This window comes from Zingiber officinale, chromosome 7B (genome assembly GCF_018446385.1).
Source record: "Zingiber officinale cultivar Zhangliang chromosome 7B, Zo_v1.1, whole genome shotgun sequence".
Classification (NCBI taxonomy): domain Eukaryota; kingdom Viridiplantae; phylum Streptophyta; class Magnoliopsida; order Zingiberales; family Zingiberaceae; genus Zingiber; species Zingiber officinale.
The window spans coordinates 86,390,034-86,407,672 of record NC_055999.1 but is presented as its reverse complement, the minus strand read 5'-3'; the positions used below and the strand labels follow the sequence as shown (position 1 = coordinate 86,407,672).

Below are 17,639 nucleotides of genomic sequence, written 5' to 3'. Positions count from 1 at the left end.
ACCCATTAGATAGATTAAGCATCATTACATCTCTACTACATGTAAATATTATTCAAGGTATGAAGGATTATTTTGTGCCGGAATTTAGGGTATAAAGAAAGGGCCCATTAGATAGATTAGGCATCATTACACCTACATGAAATATTTCTCGGGGTATAAAGAATTATTTTGTGCCTGAATTTAGATCTCCAACCAAAAAAAGTAAATTTTCGTATTGTATAATGCAAACACTAGGCACATATCAAAGAGTTCAAAGGTCAACTCAAATAAGTTTTAATTATATAATTCCCCTCCACTAGCATCATCACCTCTAAATATAAGTCTATAGCAATCCTAAAGAAATTATTAAGCGGGAGTAACATCTCTCAACCGCGTTACATCAGTATGTTAGCATTGTGTTTAAATTATAATTTAATTTCCATTGCACATATGTTCATGACACAACCAAGAGCTTAAACAAAGTTAAAGGCTTTATCTTCATCAAGTTCTTGGTAATTCGTTCTCTAAGATTTCATTTGCATTACTTAGGAGATGTGAAGTTTATTGTGAATGAAATCCTAGATAAGGGTTAAACTTGTGAAGTTTGTAAAATCTCAAAGGTTGGGTCAAGGTGTTATTCTGAGTTAACCTTATGTAATTTGTAAAATCTCAAATGTTGGGTCAAGGTGTTATTTGCTCAAAACTGGATGGGCAACTTTATTGGAATTCTTTTGGGTTAATGGACTAAATGCATCAAGGCTATTGAGTAGGTGTGACATTGTCAAATCACGTTACATCGGCTTTGTTAGCATTGTGTTTAAATTATAATTTTATTTCCACCATGCATATATTCTTTGGCACAGCCAATCGATTACACACAAACACTTACACTACTAATTTATGGTTTGTTTTTGTATTTATGTGAAGAATTGATGATTTAAGTGTGTTATCTATGCACCCCCTACCTGATCCATAGTAGATTCTACAACGAATTACAATCTATTAAATAATAGAACACAAGATGCGGATTGATTTCAAATTGGAGATAAAAGCATGCAAGTGATAATGGTCGATGGTGCAATAAAATTAGCCATGGGTTAAAGAGCAATTTCTTACTGATTTATTGTGAATGGATCCTAGATAAGGATTAAACTTGTGATAGTTTGTAAAATCTCAAAGGTTGGGTCAAGGTGTTATTCTTAGTTAACCTTATGTAGTTTGTAAAATCTCAAATGTTGGGTCAAGATGTTATTGGCCCAAAACTGGATGGGCAACTTTATTGGAATTCTTTTGGGTTAATGGACCAATTGCATCATAGGCTATTGAGTAGGTGTGACATTGTCAAATCACATTACATCAGCTTGTTAGCATTGTGTTTAAATTATAATTTTATTTCCACCATGCATATATTCTTAGCACAACCAATCGATCACACACAAACATTTACGCTACTAATTTATGGTTTGTTTTTGTATTTATGTGACGAATTGACGATTTAAGTGTGTTAACTGTGCACACCCTACCTGAGCCATAGTAGATTCTAGAACGAACTACAAGCTATCAAACAATAGAACACAAGATGCAGATTGATTTCAAGTTGGAGATAAAAGCATGCAAGTGATAATGGTCGATGGTGCAACAAAATTAGCCATGGTTAAAGAGCCATTTCTTACTGATTTTCAAATTGAAAATCTGTTTTAAAAGTACAATAATATGCAACCATATTTCAATAGAAATATAACCAAGGATTTGGATTACATTGTAAGCTTCCATTCCCATATATAATGCCTCTACTTTATCTAAAATTTATAAGCTTCTAATTGATCCCAGATAGACCTTCAAAAAATCTGTGAAGATTTAACATTAAAAAATCATTTTGATGCTTTGACTTAAAGATTTCCCTAATGACTTGCCGAAGATTCTCTTAGAGACATGGAAGAACCTCGATTGATTTAATCTATTTAGTGAACAACCAACTTGTTGATTGACTATGAATTAGGCTCCTTGATTTTTTTACTCATCCATATTATCAGGGAAGCCAACAACAACAATTAAACTTTATCCCACTAGGTGGGGAAGGCTAATTATAAGGGAAGCCAAACTAAGAAATTAAACAAAGAGGAATAATGAGAAAGAATGCAAGACATACCGTTTGATAATTACAAAATCAATTAAAGCTTTTATTAGTATGTGCCCATTTATAGTTATTTACAACTCTAAAGCTCATCATTTTCGAAAATTGGTTTTCTTATCTACGAACTTTCTTTTGAGTTGATGCAAGATTCATATGTTGATACAAGAAACAACCTGTATCGGGCAATGACTATTATAATATCGAGCGATATGATAGATTATCCACTTATCCTCTAGAGGCATTCAATGCATCATTCCTTAAAGTGAGAAAATTAATTCTAATGCTTGCTTATTAATTTGTCAACTTTTTTATGCACTACTTTAATTTTTAAATTAGTTGATACGCTAATTTAACATCTAAAACTTATTTATGTAGTTCAATTTTCAAATTAGAGAATGCATTAATCTACTAGGAAAGATTTAAGGCTTCATCCTTGAATAATGACTTCACTGGAGTCTTGAAGAACATTTCACATTTTGATTTTCCCGATTTGTTGGAGCGGATAACTAAAAAGAAAGAAATAATGTCAAAGTTCAATCAACAAGGATCAAAATGATGGAGAAAATAAATTCATTTCTCATTCAATAAAAATCTTAAGAAAATATGTTAATAACTCATTCAGAGTTGAGTTCTCCTAGGTAAGGGAGAATCATGTGGTCTGAAATTACGGATAAATTTTTTTTAGTGTTTCTTTTAAACTCCTTAGGTTTTATTTTTTTTTTTACAATTTTGACTTGGTCATTAAGAGAGATAACCTCTTCATAATAAAAAGGGGATATTCTTTGTGTGTAAACAACTTTTTAATTTTAACTTTAAGAAATTTCTTATAAGAGATTGGTTCTATGTGAGATAGTTACCCTTTTGACATGTCAATTTTGATATCAATTCTGTGAGTAAATTTGATGATTTGATTTTGGTGTTGCATGATTTGTTCAATATTTCAATTCAATATTTTTTATTCACTATTTTTCTTATATGCCTTCTTAGGTTTAGGAAAAACCTTCACTATTATTCATGTATTAATGCCCAAAGAAATAAAACACTAAAAAAAAAAAAGAGTTTTTCTCCCTATAATTCATTATTGTTTCAGACATTAATTTCTTTGACTCCTCTATAAAGGTAACAGACGTGGAGACCAGAATAAAGTCAAATGATACAACATTCCTGCAAGCAGTCACACGATTTCCTCCCATGTCTGAATCAGGGGTATACAGATCACCATAAACAATAAATTTAGGCATGAATATAACAGAGTATTTTATGCGAAAAATAAAGGATCCCATAAATGAAAAATAAAATTATACCTGTGAATTTCTAGAGACCCAGTACATATCACCATCGAAGTCACTGTTTGCCATCTCATCAGCTAAAGACCGTGAGCCTTTAGTAGGGAAGAAAATAGCATATTTAGAATCTCCCACAAACAACTCAAGTTCCTTAATGTACCTTGCTGAAAGAACATGTATGTCACCAAAATGCAAACCCGGATGCTTATAAACAAGGACATCTCCAGAAATTTGTCCATTTTCACTGTGCATAAAATGTCATTGTAAAATTTATACTATGGAGTGTAAAAATAAAGATCATACAAGCCAGATATGATAAATTGAAGATTTAATGCAGGTATTAAGAAATTGGAAAACACGTACAGAACAACACAAACTTCATTAGGTTTCAGCAAACCAGTTGGGTCTACAGTTCCCATTAGATAATAACAATCTGTCACTGGAAGCTTTCCTGCTTTCAGACCCTTCCTTTCTTCTTTCATTAGAACAGAAAGACGAAATTGCATATATGGCTCCTCAAGTGGAATCCCACAAAGTATCATTCGTGACACCAGAAAATCATCCATATCCCCATACTTGAGTGAAACTGAAAAGGAAACACGCAGCAGGAATGTTAATGACCCATAAAAGAAGCTATGAATTGAACTGCAAGAAGTACTATCAACATCTAAGGATATCTGTCCCCACAAGGGTGTCAGTTGGTTAGAGGGTGGCAAATTTACTACAATAGGCCAGGGATCAATTCCCGACAATGCATGCCCTTGGGTAAAAACTCCTCCCGCCCCTTAGCCACTTGACCCGTGATTTACCTCCCTTCACATAACCTGAGGACGGACTGTGAGGGGCCCTGAGCATAATCATCTTTTGCTACAATCATCTAAGGATATCTGGGTAGTGGAATTGAATTATCGAATATGATAAAATAAGTTACGGCTAAAATAGTAAAAAATTATGCAATAAAACAAAGTACTTGAGCTCAGATTTCACTAAAATCTAAAGATACCTCTGATTGCAGCTAGTTTGGTGTACCTAGCATTTTGAGCATCATCTAAAGCATTTTTCAGAAGTTCCAAAAAGTACTCGTTGGGTACTCCTCCATAGTGAAGCAGTGCAATCAAGTATCTTGATAAGCATGTCCGCTTTGGTCGATTGCTGAAATATTGAGGAAATAGCACATGGATGAAAGACTATATATTATGGAAATAGCTCCTCCATAATGACATCAATGTTATGAATGAGTTCTTGAATTAAGTTGAGAGAATTTTTCCCACTAATGAGAACATGCAATCCACCATTTCTAACGATGAATTATTGAAGTATAAAAGTAAATCCGAAAACTATGGAAGAAAAATGACGGTCACGGCATATGAGAAGGTAGATGTGTACTATGACTTTGATCCGTGTACATCTCTTTCCTTTATTTCTATTTACTAACATACATGTCTCTTTTGCCTATTTTTTAGTTTATTATGTTTTGCCTCTTTACTTTTTTAAGTTGAATGGTGGTCCATTTATGGTGGTGACACTCCAAACTTACCAAAAAAAAATGGCAATGAAATTTCTCTCTTTGACAAATAGTTCATTGTGGTGTGAAAGAAATTGGAGCTCATTTGAAAGGATAAGAAGTAATTTATAAATTATATTATCTATCCTTTCTTTTTATTAATTTTTAATAATTTTCAAATTATTTAGATACATACTAAGAAGAGGAATGGGCTCGAGACCTCAAGATTGAATGATCTTGTATATGTCAAATTCAACGTCAATCTTATGAAGAAGAGTAAAAGAGAAATGAACGGAGGTTTGCTTTTATCCTCTCAAGCTAATGAAGCTCGAGGTTGGCTTGTTGATGGTGGTGATGAAGATGAGGTCGAACCAGGTTCGAGACTTACTTGGAGAATAGTGGCAAAGGCCTTGCGAGCGGATGAAGTGCTAACGAAGGAGGAGTGCAAGGAACATCCCTATTTGAGAACTTGATGAGGATTTAGATATCTTGGAGAAGAAGAATGAAGATGTTGATTTTGAGTAAGATGATGAGAGGATTATAATTATAGTTGATGCTTTAGAAGATTAGTTATGTTTAGTTTAGTCCTTGTTGGCTTGTTGTCATGTTGGATTGAAGCTTTGAATTTTAAACTTTTTTAGTATTAATATGATAATGAATATTTATTAATTATCTTATTAGTTGCATTTATATATTTATTTGTACCTTATATAAATTGTATTATATAAAGCTTATTTATGTATAAACATCATTTAGTTACATATATTACACAAAGAATTATGACTATTTATAATATTATGTTATATTTGAAGGTGTCCTAAGACAATTACCTTAGATATTGGTTTTTGTATTGGATAAATAAATTCAAATTCTTTACATATCTAATATTGGTTGTTCTTTATTTAATCTTAAACTCATTTACTGAATGTACGTAATACGATTGATAACATGAGAGAACTTGTGATGTGTAATTATAAATGTATCGAAATATTCCCTAGTTGATGAATTGATGAGTTCGGATATCATCGATTATGAGAGACTAGCACGTGTTATATTCGTTGGTTTATCCAAGCAGTTCCTCACTCGCTAGAGACATTGGGATACCGAGAGTTAAACGTGGATGCTAATTAAGAGTAACTAGTTCATTGGAGTGACCTGCCATGAGACTTTATATTGTTCTATACATATATGGATATGTCAATGAAGATCTTATAACAACTCGAGTGTAAGTTTCCTTCAACTTAATATATAAAAGTCATCTTGGTCATAGAGACTTACTTTGGCATCTTAAGCAATCATCTTCTCAGAGATGTAGACCCGAGATGATTAGGTATAAGTCGAGATGCTCAAAAGTGTTTGAATAGCCCATAGAGGATTCATCACTCCTTTAATTAGGAGACGTATACCCTATGACCTCTTGTCAGGATTATTACACGCAAATCTTTGGTGAAAACAATACACGTCAAGAGGATGATCTTCTTAGACACATGTTTGTGTAATTTAAATCCACAAGACAATGAACTACTACTTAAACTAGGTGTGGCATAGTCAACTTAGTGAGGACACACACAAAGACCATATCTATAAGATGAGTGAAAGGAATATACGCATGAATAACAATAGCCAGTTCTAGAATCAACTATGATTTTTTCGATTAATTAGGGATCGTGATGTACTACTATGTGCCACTCACGATCGATTCACAATTAATGGTTAATTGTGAACAACCAAAATAAACCGGAAACATATTGGGTCACACGCACTACGAGTATATCCGAAAAATTTAAAACAAGTTTGAGAGCTTGATTCTCAAATTAAGAGAGACAAGTTTGGTAGGACCAAACGAGTAGCAAATATGGAAAGTGTTTGGCGCAGCGGAAGCGATGGTGGGGCATGCCTCTTGTAGGCAATGTTAGATTCATTGTGATTTAATAATAAACCAAAAGGGTTTGGTTTAGTTATGAACCAAGATGGTTTAGTAATAAACCAAAAGAGTTTAGTTTAATTATGAACTAAGTTGGTTTGGTTTTGAACAAAACTTAATGGTAATGGATCGGGTTGCAATTGATTAGTGGGTTTAGGAGATGATTTGCTCCCAAATCATTGAAGAGGTGTATAAATATACCCCTTCACGAGGAGAATTATTATTGGAATTGGATAACCTAATTTGATTAGGATTTTGGATTTCCTCTCCCCCCCCCCCCTTCACTCTCTCTCTCTCTCTCTCTCTGTGTTGTCGTCGAAACAAGGAGGAGCCACCCTCCTTGCAGTCGTTGCCCAAAGCAAGGAGCCATCGACCGTCGCTTGCGGCCGGCCACCCCACTTACTATTGGTCGCCAGCTGCATGCCGCCAACCATCCTCCCGCCGATAGCAATCCCAACAAGTGGCGGACAACAACTACTCCTTGTGCCGGCTAAAAGTTGGTCGGACCTCCTCTTAGTGTCGTCAGGTTGTGTTATGCCGCCGAACATCAAGTTGAGCCGTGAGATCTCTATCGAATCGTGTCGTCGTCAGTCCTTTGACTACTATCAAAGAGGAGACAAAACTTATGGCTTAGCTAAGTCATCTTGAAGATATCTCGACCTAAATATCGATAGAAACAAACTTCGTCAAGTTTGCTAGTTGATGTTGTTCCAGTGTAATGTCATCCAGAAGGTATAATTTCCTTTTATGAATTTTATATTCTATGGCTATGTATACACAAGTTGTATCTTATATGTGTGTGGTGCGCATGTTGTAATAATTTAGAAAATTATTATGGTTCTGCTAGTTGTTTAGGAAATAAAATTTTAAAACACACGTAGAGACACCCAACATATAATATATAAAAAATAGTAAAAAAAATTCCACCACCTAGCCTATAGGCATTTACTGACAGCCCCACCACCGCTTATCGTCATTTACAACACTGGCCAAAAGTGGAATTAGTTAAGGGGAGTTGTGTCAGCATCCTAAGAGAATTACTTTTAGAAACCCTAACTCTAGAATGGGGCTCCTCATCGTGTAGAATTTGGAGATAGAAAAACATTGTATTATATTGCATTACATAAAAGCTAATTACTCATTAACTAAAATTAAAAAACATAAAAATGATTAATTCAACCTAAATAATTGATTTGATCATAAAATTAGAGTTTAATCTTAAAAAGCTATGTCTTAAACTAGGTTATATCTTTATTTCTATAACATTACATTAGAGTCTCATTCAATATATATATGTTGAACTGATTGCAACCGTTATATATCTTCTTTTTCGTGTATGATGCTCTCTACACTTACCTTTTGAACACTAATTATCCCTTGATCATGCTGTTTATATTGTGTTCAAATTATTATTATGATGTCATTAGATTATGATATCAATATAGATAGAGTGATGTGCTAAGTTCATTATGCTTCACTATCATATTATTCTTTGAAATGGTAAATGCAATGCATCTTTATATTGAGATGTTTATTAGTCATATATTATAAGTCAATTAGACAAAGATGCCATGCCAGACATCTCAACCACGCAATGATAGCTAGTCTAAGGCCTTTAGCCTAAGGGATTATCATGAGGCTATATCTCCTTGACTGATATGATGATTGTGGACTTAGGTAAAAGCCTAATGACATACTCATAGGCATTATATCAATAGCATACTTATATGGTTGAATGGCGCAATCATTCTTATCTATTTAACATTATACAGTCATTGCACTAATCAACTGAGGGATTGGAGACTCAAGGAATCATTGACGGGTTGATTGAGAAGTTATCTAGCAAAAACTTGTATGGGTACAGTGTGGCAAGTTGCACAAATAAAAATCTGTACTTTGTTCAATTATGTCATGATTATTATACTCAGCAGTTATTCCAACAACTTTCTTATTTACCTCCAACTTCCAAGAAGATCATCGAGTTGGCCCGAGCTGGCAGAGCTAGATCTTTCAGGAACTTCGTGATTATTTATGGAGATATCTCTTATTTTATTATGTTCTGCTATGACACAAGTGTAGATATATTGTAGTTGATACTTGATATTAAGCACCTTCAAGCTTATCCTATCATCAGGGAGATTGCGACCCATAGCAATTTATCATGTCTAATTAGACCAAATTATAAAAAAAATAACTTTCATTCAAATATTCTATGCATTCGATAATGCATTTTCCATTCATATATATTCTATTCTCGTGTGATATTGTCAACTAAAGCACATAGATCTATCGTGCATTGTATCAAATGTCTAAAAGAATACAAGTAAATTTTGATTTCTTGGAATTTAAAGGCAACAAACCATGTACTGTTGGATGGAATGCATCTCTTATTAGTAATCTTTTGTAGATGCACAGCAAAATATGTACTTCAGATGCAAGATAAGCTTTGAGGATTTCAATATTAAATAAAGAACCCAATAAATAGACTTTAGAGTAAAAAGTTAAAAAAATAATAAACAAGAAAAGAAAGAATGAATCTTATGACTTAACAAACTTATGAGCAATGGCAACTATATCACAATAAAAAAAAAGTGATGAAATTTCCACCACAATAACCAAGATCAAAGTTAACATAATTGCCAACATCTCTATTATTTGCCAGTCAAAGAAATTCCATGTATACCTTGTTGCAACAATCTCCAAGGAGTTGCAAGACTGAATATAAGAAAAACTTGCATCTGATTTAACTTTCCTCATAGAAGGTCTTACTTGTATAGTTCTCGGAGGAAGCTACACAAAAATAACAAGATAAGATAACCAATCAACTATAACCGTGAATCAAAATAATAATTCTACACCATGGAGTAAAATTTCAGTCTAACCACAATTGTACTTAAATCATCCTTTCAAGACCTATTGAACAGGTCAATACAGGGAGCCTCTACCATGTTTGTCACCTAGTCTAGTGACCTATACCTACATGAACCTCCTCAAACCAATAGTATAAAAATATTTCTATAAGGTGCATTACGGGGCCCATATTGTTCCATCTCCATGAGCTCTTCAGATTCTGTAATTTTATCATAGGCCAAGTTACACTTTGAGTATGCTAGATGAGGCATTAAGATACAACTGTGTCCAAAAAGTTTGAGGTGTAACAGTTCTGGCATAACATCTAGATAAAGTTAGCATACCAGTTTATTCAATAGTAGGGTTCCCTTAAATGCTGCTCCTTTGTTAAACAAACGGAACTGGATAAGCAGAGGCTGATATTCAATGGAAAACTAAGCCATTTATTTTTTTATCAAAGGATATTAAAATAGGATTTGCAGTAGATTCACTGGCATACCGCTTCTGAAGTAAGCGACTTTGTAATGTTGAGAGGTTCCTCTGCAATTTCAGATCCATCCAAGAACTAAAGAAAAGTAGAAGTTTCAGAGACAGATTAATAACAAAATAGGTAATTCTTATTCCTGTCAGAATAGAAACACTAAACATATATTTGGTTAATGGTTGATAATTTAAACAATGCACGATTTCTATAAATCAACCGCTCAAATATTCATCAGAGCACAAGAGATCAATGATACCACCATATTCCACACCAAATATTCACATTTTAGGTCCTGGAGAAAGGTGCAGCACAGAATTTTGATGATTCAGAAACTCACACATTCTTTTGAGTGAAAGAGAAAGAATATGACAGATCTGTTTATTATAAACCCCTACAACATACAAGGTAAACCACACTTATTCTAAAGGCACAGAAAAGTAGTAATCAACACAAGGGCATACTTTGGGTTGATGTATGGAGCTATGAAGCTGAAAGGGCACACCTGGTTACTCATTGGTGTCAAGCATTTCCCCTTAAAGATATGATGGGGACATTTCAAAGCTATATCTTCTGAAATAAACCCAGTTCCATCAGTGTGGATCAGTGGCTCACCATTTTCATCATAGGAGATGTTCCCATCATCATCCTAGAAGATACAATGTCCACATAGATAAAATTCAGAACCAATCAAAATGAACAAAAGTTTAATGAATCCCAAAGTCAGAAGGTATAGTACCACGCATACTATGTCGTCAATCATTTCAACATGAACTGACGCAAGATCAATATCTAACTTCATCGTTTTGGACAAGATCAAAGAAAATCTGCATTGATAAATTCCACATGGCACATACAAAAAATTATCATTAACACCAAAATAATACACAAAATTCAAACTAGATAACATATTTACACACCATACAAAATAAGCAAATTTTAGAAGCTAAACCTGGCCATATATTTTGACAAACTTGAAACTGTATGTACATGCATAAAAACAGCTCTGGACTCATGTATGAACTTGTCTGATAGTATATAAGGTTTTTCCTGATCAGCTATCCAATTTGATTCCATGCGAACAAAATAACATTTCACGGGGGAACTAATGGAGCTTTTTTTCTTCTCCTTGCCACCATCTTTGTAAACTAGAAATAATCAAGTCATGTGATGCAAGATCAATAAAATAATATATATAAAGTCCATAGATATATTTTTATAGCAAGGAGCATGTTGGTTTATTCAGAAACTGAAAGCAACAACAGGAAACATTTTATTAGCAGAACGTGAGGCTAATAAATTAATCAAAACCTACAAGGAAAATGAATGATTAAAAACTCAACGCGGTATAAAGTTTTGGGTGTAATGAAAAGCTTCTAAACATGTTAGGACAGTGTAGCATTGGTTAGAGTAATAGCAAAATCAAGAAAATAATACTTGCAATTAGAAGAGTCATTCTAGCAACATTAGTAAAGGCAACAAATCTGCTACTATGAGTATTTCTGTGAATCCAAAATCCCATTTCAACATTTTGCAGCCAGCTCCAAGAAGCTTGGATTTAAATAACATCGGCAGGCAAGCGAGATAAAGTGTTGATTTAACAAATAGATCATAGGGAATTAAAAGGGTTGAGGTCTACATAAAGGATGTTAAGTTAGTTTTATTTGATTCAAGTTTTGGCCAATTTACAACATATATAGGATTTTCTAGTTGAATGAAAGTCAAACCACATTCAAATGGGATTTGCATTGAGTGGAGGTTAGAACTATCTTCAGCTGGGAAATTTTTAAGTTAGAAGAATTCTAGCAACATTAGTAACAGCAACAACATTTGCTACTATTTCTATTAATATGAATCCAAAATCTCATTTCAACATTTGCAGATAACTCATTTGGCCCAAGTTTAGGCCAATTTAGAGGATAAATTGAGAGTTTCAGTTGAACGAATGTCAAACCACATTCAAATGGGATTTGCATTTGGTGGAGGTTAAGATTATCTTAAGTTGGGTCATCTATTCATACTGGCCAAAACCTCTCTAGCTAACTTCTCCCTCTTCCACTTCTCTAGGGTGCAAGTCTTCTCCTCCCAAGGAGCGAAACATCTTTCTTCTTCTTCTTCCTCTTTTTCTATCCCCATTAGTGCTAGCAATCCTTTTAATGGTGGTGGTGTTTGGAGAGGACAACCAAAGGAAGGTAAAGTTCTCATCTCTTATAGTCATCCTAATTTCATGTTTGGAGTGATTACCACTAAAGGCTGTAAAGTTCTCATCTCTTATGGTCATCTTATCTCTTAAATAGAATTAGTTAACCCTAAAGGCTATAAATGCAAGTTGTAAGCCTATTTTAAAATAACAATAGGAAAGATATCATATTTCATCCTTCTCAAAAAATCCTAACAAGTTGTTTCATCTGAAATTTAAGAAGCCTTCCCTAGAAAATTGAAATTAAGCAAAGGAGCCAAAAATGTTCCTGAGACAAAATAAGAGCTCTAACAAGACCTAACAAATTTTATACAACACTATGTAAACCAAATGCATGAGACTTCATCGACAAGTAATTGCACAGTAAAGCTAAAACTAATACAGATGCAATGATTAGAGAGTTGTGCAGATAGAAAACTTTTTCAAGGCAACATAGCAAAGGCCAATCTGAACATAGCTTCAAGAAATGATATATGGAATTAAAGGGGGAAAACAGGCAGAGAGATAAACTTCCAGCCTTCAACAGATCAGAAGGCCAAAAAGTGCTCCATTAACATAGAACTTGAGAAAATACCCCAGTCTAAGAAAATTCAAGTCTGATCCTCAATAAAGTTCAAGTGAATAAAGGGAGTACCCTTAACAGAGATAAAAATGAAAATAGTGTGTTTCTGCCATCTTAAATCTATAATGTTCTGGACAAAAAAAGTCCGATTATATGTGCAAATGAAAAACTGAGCATACAACCAACCAACTCGTCAAAGACGCAATGATCTTTAGACCAAAACTGATGATGCAACCAACCAACTTGTCAAAGAGGGCAATGATCTTTAGACCAAAACCTTTGGACAAAGCAAGACCAAAAAGAATAAATTTTAGAAGCTTACCAAAAAACTGATAGCGTCGTAATCCCACAAGAATTCCCTCTTGAGCAACCTTGTGGTATATTGACTCATATCCCTGGAAAGCATGAGATCCTTTTCCAATATTCATTTCCTCAGCAAATTTTACTAACAAGACATTATCATCACCCAACACTCTCTGCATATGAGTTCTTTGAAGTTGCAAGTAAGGACCCTGCAAAAGTTGTTGAGGAAGCAAATTTTGCAGATAAAACTGACTAATCAATATCTAAAATAACATAACAGGATGACTAGACGACCAATTTATATAATGGACCAACATATTTGTCTGTGTGAGACCAATAGACGTGCAACGTCCTACTTTCATCATGCTCTCTCATACCCACAAAGACTCAAACGATATGCATCTATTTTTTATTTGATATAGACAGGATTTGAACCCTAGATCTCCAGCTCTATCTCACAAGCTCAAGTTGTTAAGAAAGGAACCAATTTATATTGATATAATGAACAGGCACATGTCCATGTGGGACCAACGGACGTGAAGTCTCTTCCATTCAACAACATTGTTTAATTTACCCAATTTAATTACACAAGTGTGAGAACCCATAAATGATAAGAATGCATGGAACCTTAATTATTCATACTATAACAGCAATGGGGGAAGGTTATTAGGGTTAATTTACACTATAATAGTCCCTTCTTTTTTTTTGGAAAAATAAAAATATATTAAATTCAAAGAAAAAGGGGTACAACCAGAATTAAACAAGCTCAATCACCATCATCTGCCATCCCACAACCTAGGGAGCTACTTATGTCTGACACATCAAATCAAAGTATACTCCCAAAGACTGGTATTCATGAGTTTGCACAGTCTTGAAGGTCTTCTCAATATCCTCTCCAAAGAAATTGCTATTCCTCGCTTACCAAACATAATGAATCATGGAAGACAAGGTGATGTAGCTGATAACTATCAGTTCTGCTGATTCGCGTACGAATACTGGAAGTGATCTTCTAAACCCTGTTAATTCATCATAATGCTAAGAGATAGGCAACCAAACTCGACGTTTCAAAAGAAACGGCGTGGTCATAAATTCCTTTTAATCAAAAACTTCCCTACATCAATCCCAAATAATTGTTTATATAGACTCCAAATTCTAAGACATAGAGAAAGGAAAAAAAATTTGACAGAAAAGAAAAATTCCAAACAAACTAAAAATCTAAAATACCCTAAATAGACTCAAAAATCAAAAAATATAAAAGACAAATTATCAAAAATACCCTAAATTTCAAATTCGACAAAAGAAAATAAAAGACTAAAATTACTCTTTTATTTCCACATTATTCTCTATAGGGTGGAGAAAATTCACCCTCAAATTGCTAGTATCGTGAAAAGAAGAATCACCATGAAAAGAAATCTAATGTTTCATATTAAAAACATCGGCGGTGCAAATATGACTAAGTCACTTCAAACGATAGGCATTGTGGTTTATCTTCTCAACAATCTCGACAGGATCAATCTTTAGAGCTAAAAATTTAGTGCACTCTTCAACGGTAAATCGATTCTTAGTTAAAACTGTCCAAACAACATCTCCAATATTAAACTCCAAGTGTTGATGCTCTTGGTCTATTGTATGTTTGTCCTCATCAAACTGATCCGGAGATGATAAAGCCAAAATGATTGCATTTTGTTAGAAATCGTACATGTCTATAACGAAATAAGCATCAACTGTAGTTCCTGGCACAAATATTGACTCAAGCTAAGCAACATCGGGTTTGCTGAAAAAAGCTTCTGTATGTTCCCTGAAGGGTCTTTGTGGTACATCTCAATGGAGTAAATGACTCCATCACCTTTTACCAAAGTGGGGGTGTGCAGACGAATAGTAAAGGTGTTTGAGTGGCCAAGCCTCTTTAGCACAAGTCGCCATTCAGAGTTGCTTCCATAATTCTTTGATGATGCTTGAGCAACTTGGTCGTAGATATCAAAAAATTTGCATAAGTTACAAGGGGCATCCACCACAATACTTGGTTTTGACCGGCCAGCATAATCTGTGAATTTTGGGTTGACACCAAAATGGACCTTCATCCCCTTGTAAGAAAGCTGCAAAGGGTGATCTCTGTAAAGAAGACCAGCCTTTTGAAAACTTTGGATTGTAGGTGCTCCGATCTTGTCTGGTAACACTTGATCAGCCTCCAAAAATCCAACATAATCATTGGAGTTTTCAGTAGGAACTGTGGTACAATTCATGTCACCGTCAAATGCTATTCTTTGGGGCAAGTGTGTGTTCGACTAATAAAGTCTATGTTATTTTGCACCATAGATGCCACCAAGTTGGAGGCATCCGCTGCAACAAAAATACTAGGTTGAGTTTGATAGGTATTCACAATATGTTTGTTAGTTTGCTTATCAGTGAAGTCCTTAGACAGTGAGCCTGGAGTTCGCTTCAAGAACTCCCGCAGCACAAACCTTTCATCGAACCGGTTCAACACCATCGTCACCACGTCAAAGAACGTGATCTGCACCACGCTTGCTACCATGCCTTCTGATGCTTCCCTGCTACCGTTGAGGTCCGCCCTCCTTGGGATCGCCTTCGTCCTCGGAATCATGATCATAAATTAGATCACCGAATATTTCAATCTTATCATCCACACCTTCCTTATATATAAAATATCCTTCCACGTCATCAAGAACATCCTCTTCCTCTTTTGAATTTGTCGGTGATTGTTTTTGCATTAAACCGGATTTCTTCTATTTTGATTTTCAAACATCGCTTCCATCCTCTCTTTAAACCAGTCAAACCGACTATCAACATCTCTCAAATCCGCTGCTCCATATCACGGTTAAAAGCGTAGTCGACGTGTTGCTGCTTTCTTGATGGCATGGTTCCACAAGATCAACTTGGCTGCAGCGAATAACAATCAGTTCCATTGATTCGCGCACGAATACTGAAAGTGATTTTCTAAACCCTATTGATTTTGCAAAATATTAGGCAACCAAACTCGACGTTTGGAAAGAACCAGCATAGTCGTAAATTCTTATTGATAAAAAACTTCCCTATATTAACCTCAAATAATTATCTATATAAACTCCAAACCCTAAGACACAAAGAAAAGAAAGAAATCCTAAAAGAAAGGAAAAATTCTAAACATAATAAAAATCCAAAATACCTTAAACGGACTTAAAAATTTTAAAAATATAAAAGACAGAAATGATCAAAAACACCTTAAATACCAAACTCAACAAAAATAATAAAAAAACTAAAATGACTCTTATGTTCCTGCATCACAAGGCCAGAAGGCAGACCTTTGTTAACACCTTACACTCTCAATAATATCACCCGAAGACTCGCATCATCCGTCTATATATAGACACCTCTTGCTAGTCTCTGATCCTTTTCCATAACTTCGAAATAGCTAGCACATGACGGCAAGAAGACAGGAAGCCTAAGAACTATAACAAGAAAATAGATGTAAGAAATTACACTTACAAGTATCCTCCCCAATATAATAGGTTGGTTTAGTTAGAGACATGGTCTAAGGCAGTAAATGATTATGGGACAATAGCAAAGTCTTCATGGGTGGTTGTGAGATGCATAACTCATGACCTTATATTATAGCATGATTTACAATTAGTTTCATATCGATTGACAAAGGTGAAATATTTCATTCTACCTATCAACCAACATGCATAACAGCTCAATACAACAAAACTACTACCAAGCTTCCATGATCAACGAGCAACCGAAGGCTTCTCCAAAGGCATGTGAAAAATCCATACCATGGCATAGTATGAAGTTTACCTAAAACACACGATCTTTTGCATCGGCTTTCGCGTGGCAATCCAACTAAGTTAGGTTTTGCCTCTTGATTCCCTTCACCTTTAGTTTTTTACCTTTTCTACTACTCCTTAATTCCTTCCTCTCCTTGGTACCTTTATTATCACATTTTGGCATTATGACACAAAACCGAATGGCATATTGAGGTAGCGGAAGCATGTTAGCACTGCTTTCTCTCTAGAAACTAGAGAAGAGGGGCTGCATCCAAGCCTCGTTGTCCACCGGCCAACCGAGTCGCCGTAGTGCAGAAGAGGAGCTACACCGATAGAGCTACAACGACTAGCCACTGGGCTAGCGCGGAAGAGTGAGGAGCTGCATCGACAGAGCTGCAACAACCTTCACAAGAGCAAGGAGTGGCAGCGCTACACTGCTACACCAAAGTAGCACGGTGTTGCATGCGATGTTGTCTTCTTAGGAGTGCTGTAGCATGCAGTTCAGCAAGGAGAGGCGTTTTGATAGACTAGTGCAGTAGAGGTGCCGGAGATAGCTGAGCAGAGGAGCAGAGCATGGAGCTTTGTGCGCACGGGACAAGTTGTGGCATGGTGCAAGCAATTTGCAGCACTAGCGTAGAGTTTCAGCATCCAA

The 17,639-nt window shown here is 35.0% G+C and overlaps 1 protein-coding gene across 4 annotated transcripts in view; it reads right to left on the bottom strand.

Moving 5' to 3' along the window:
• LOC122006189 (probable RNA-dependent RNA polymerase 5) overlaps nt 1–17,639 on the bottom strand; it is an 89,622-nt gene that overhangs the window by 25,739 nt on the left and 46,244 nt on the right. The window contains exons 5-15 of one of the 4 annotated variants that reach the window (XM_042561596.1): nt 13,243–13,432; nt 11,111–11,306; nt 10,898–10,985; nt 10,664–10,807; nt 10,177–10,242; nt 10,022–10,093; nt 9,511–9,617; nt 4,403–4,551; nt 3,763–3,985; nt 3,560–3,643; nt 3,418–3,460 (exon numbers count right to left, since the gene is read on the bottom strand). In XM_042561596.1, the coding sequence (XP_042417530.1) occupies nt 3,418–3,460; nt 3,560–3,643; nt 3,763–3,985; nt 4,403–4,551; nt 9,511–9,617; nt 10,022–10,093; nt 10,177–10,242; nt 10,664–10,807; nt 10,898–10,985; nt 11,111–11,306; nt 13,243–13,432 (1,362 nt within the window). Of the gene's footprint in view, nt 1–3,417; nt 3,644–3,762; nt 3,986–4,402; nt 4,552–9,510; nt 9,618–10,021; nt 10,094–10,176; nt 10,243–10,663; nt 10,808–10,897; nt 10,986–11,110; nt 11,307–13,242; nt 13,433–17,639 lie in introns of all 4 variants that reach the window. The other 3 variants (XM_042561595.1, XM_042561592.1, XM_042561594.1) reach the window with 3 other exon arrangements.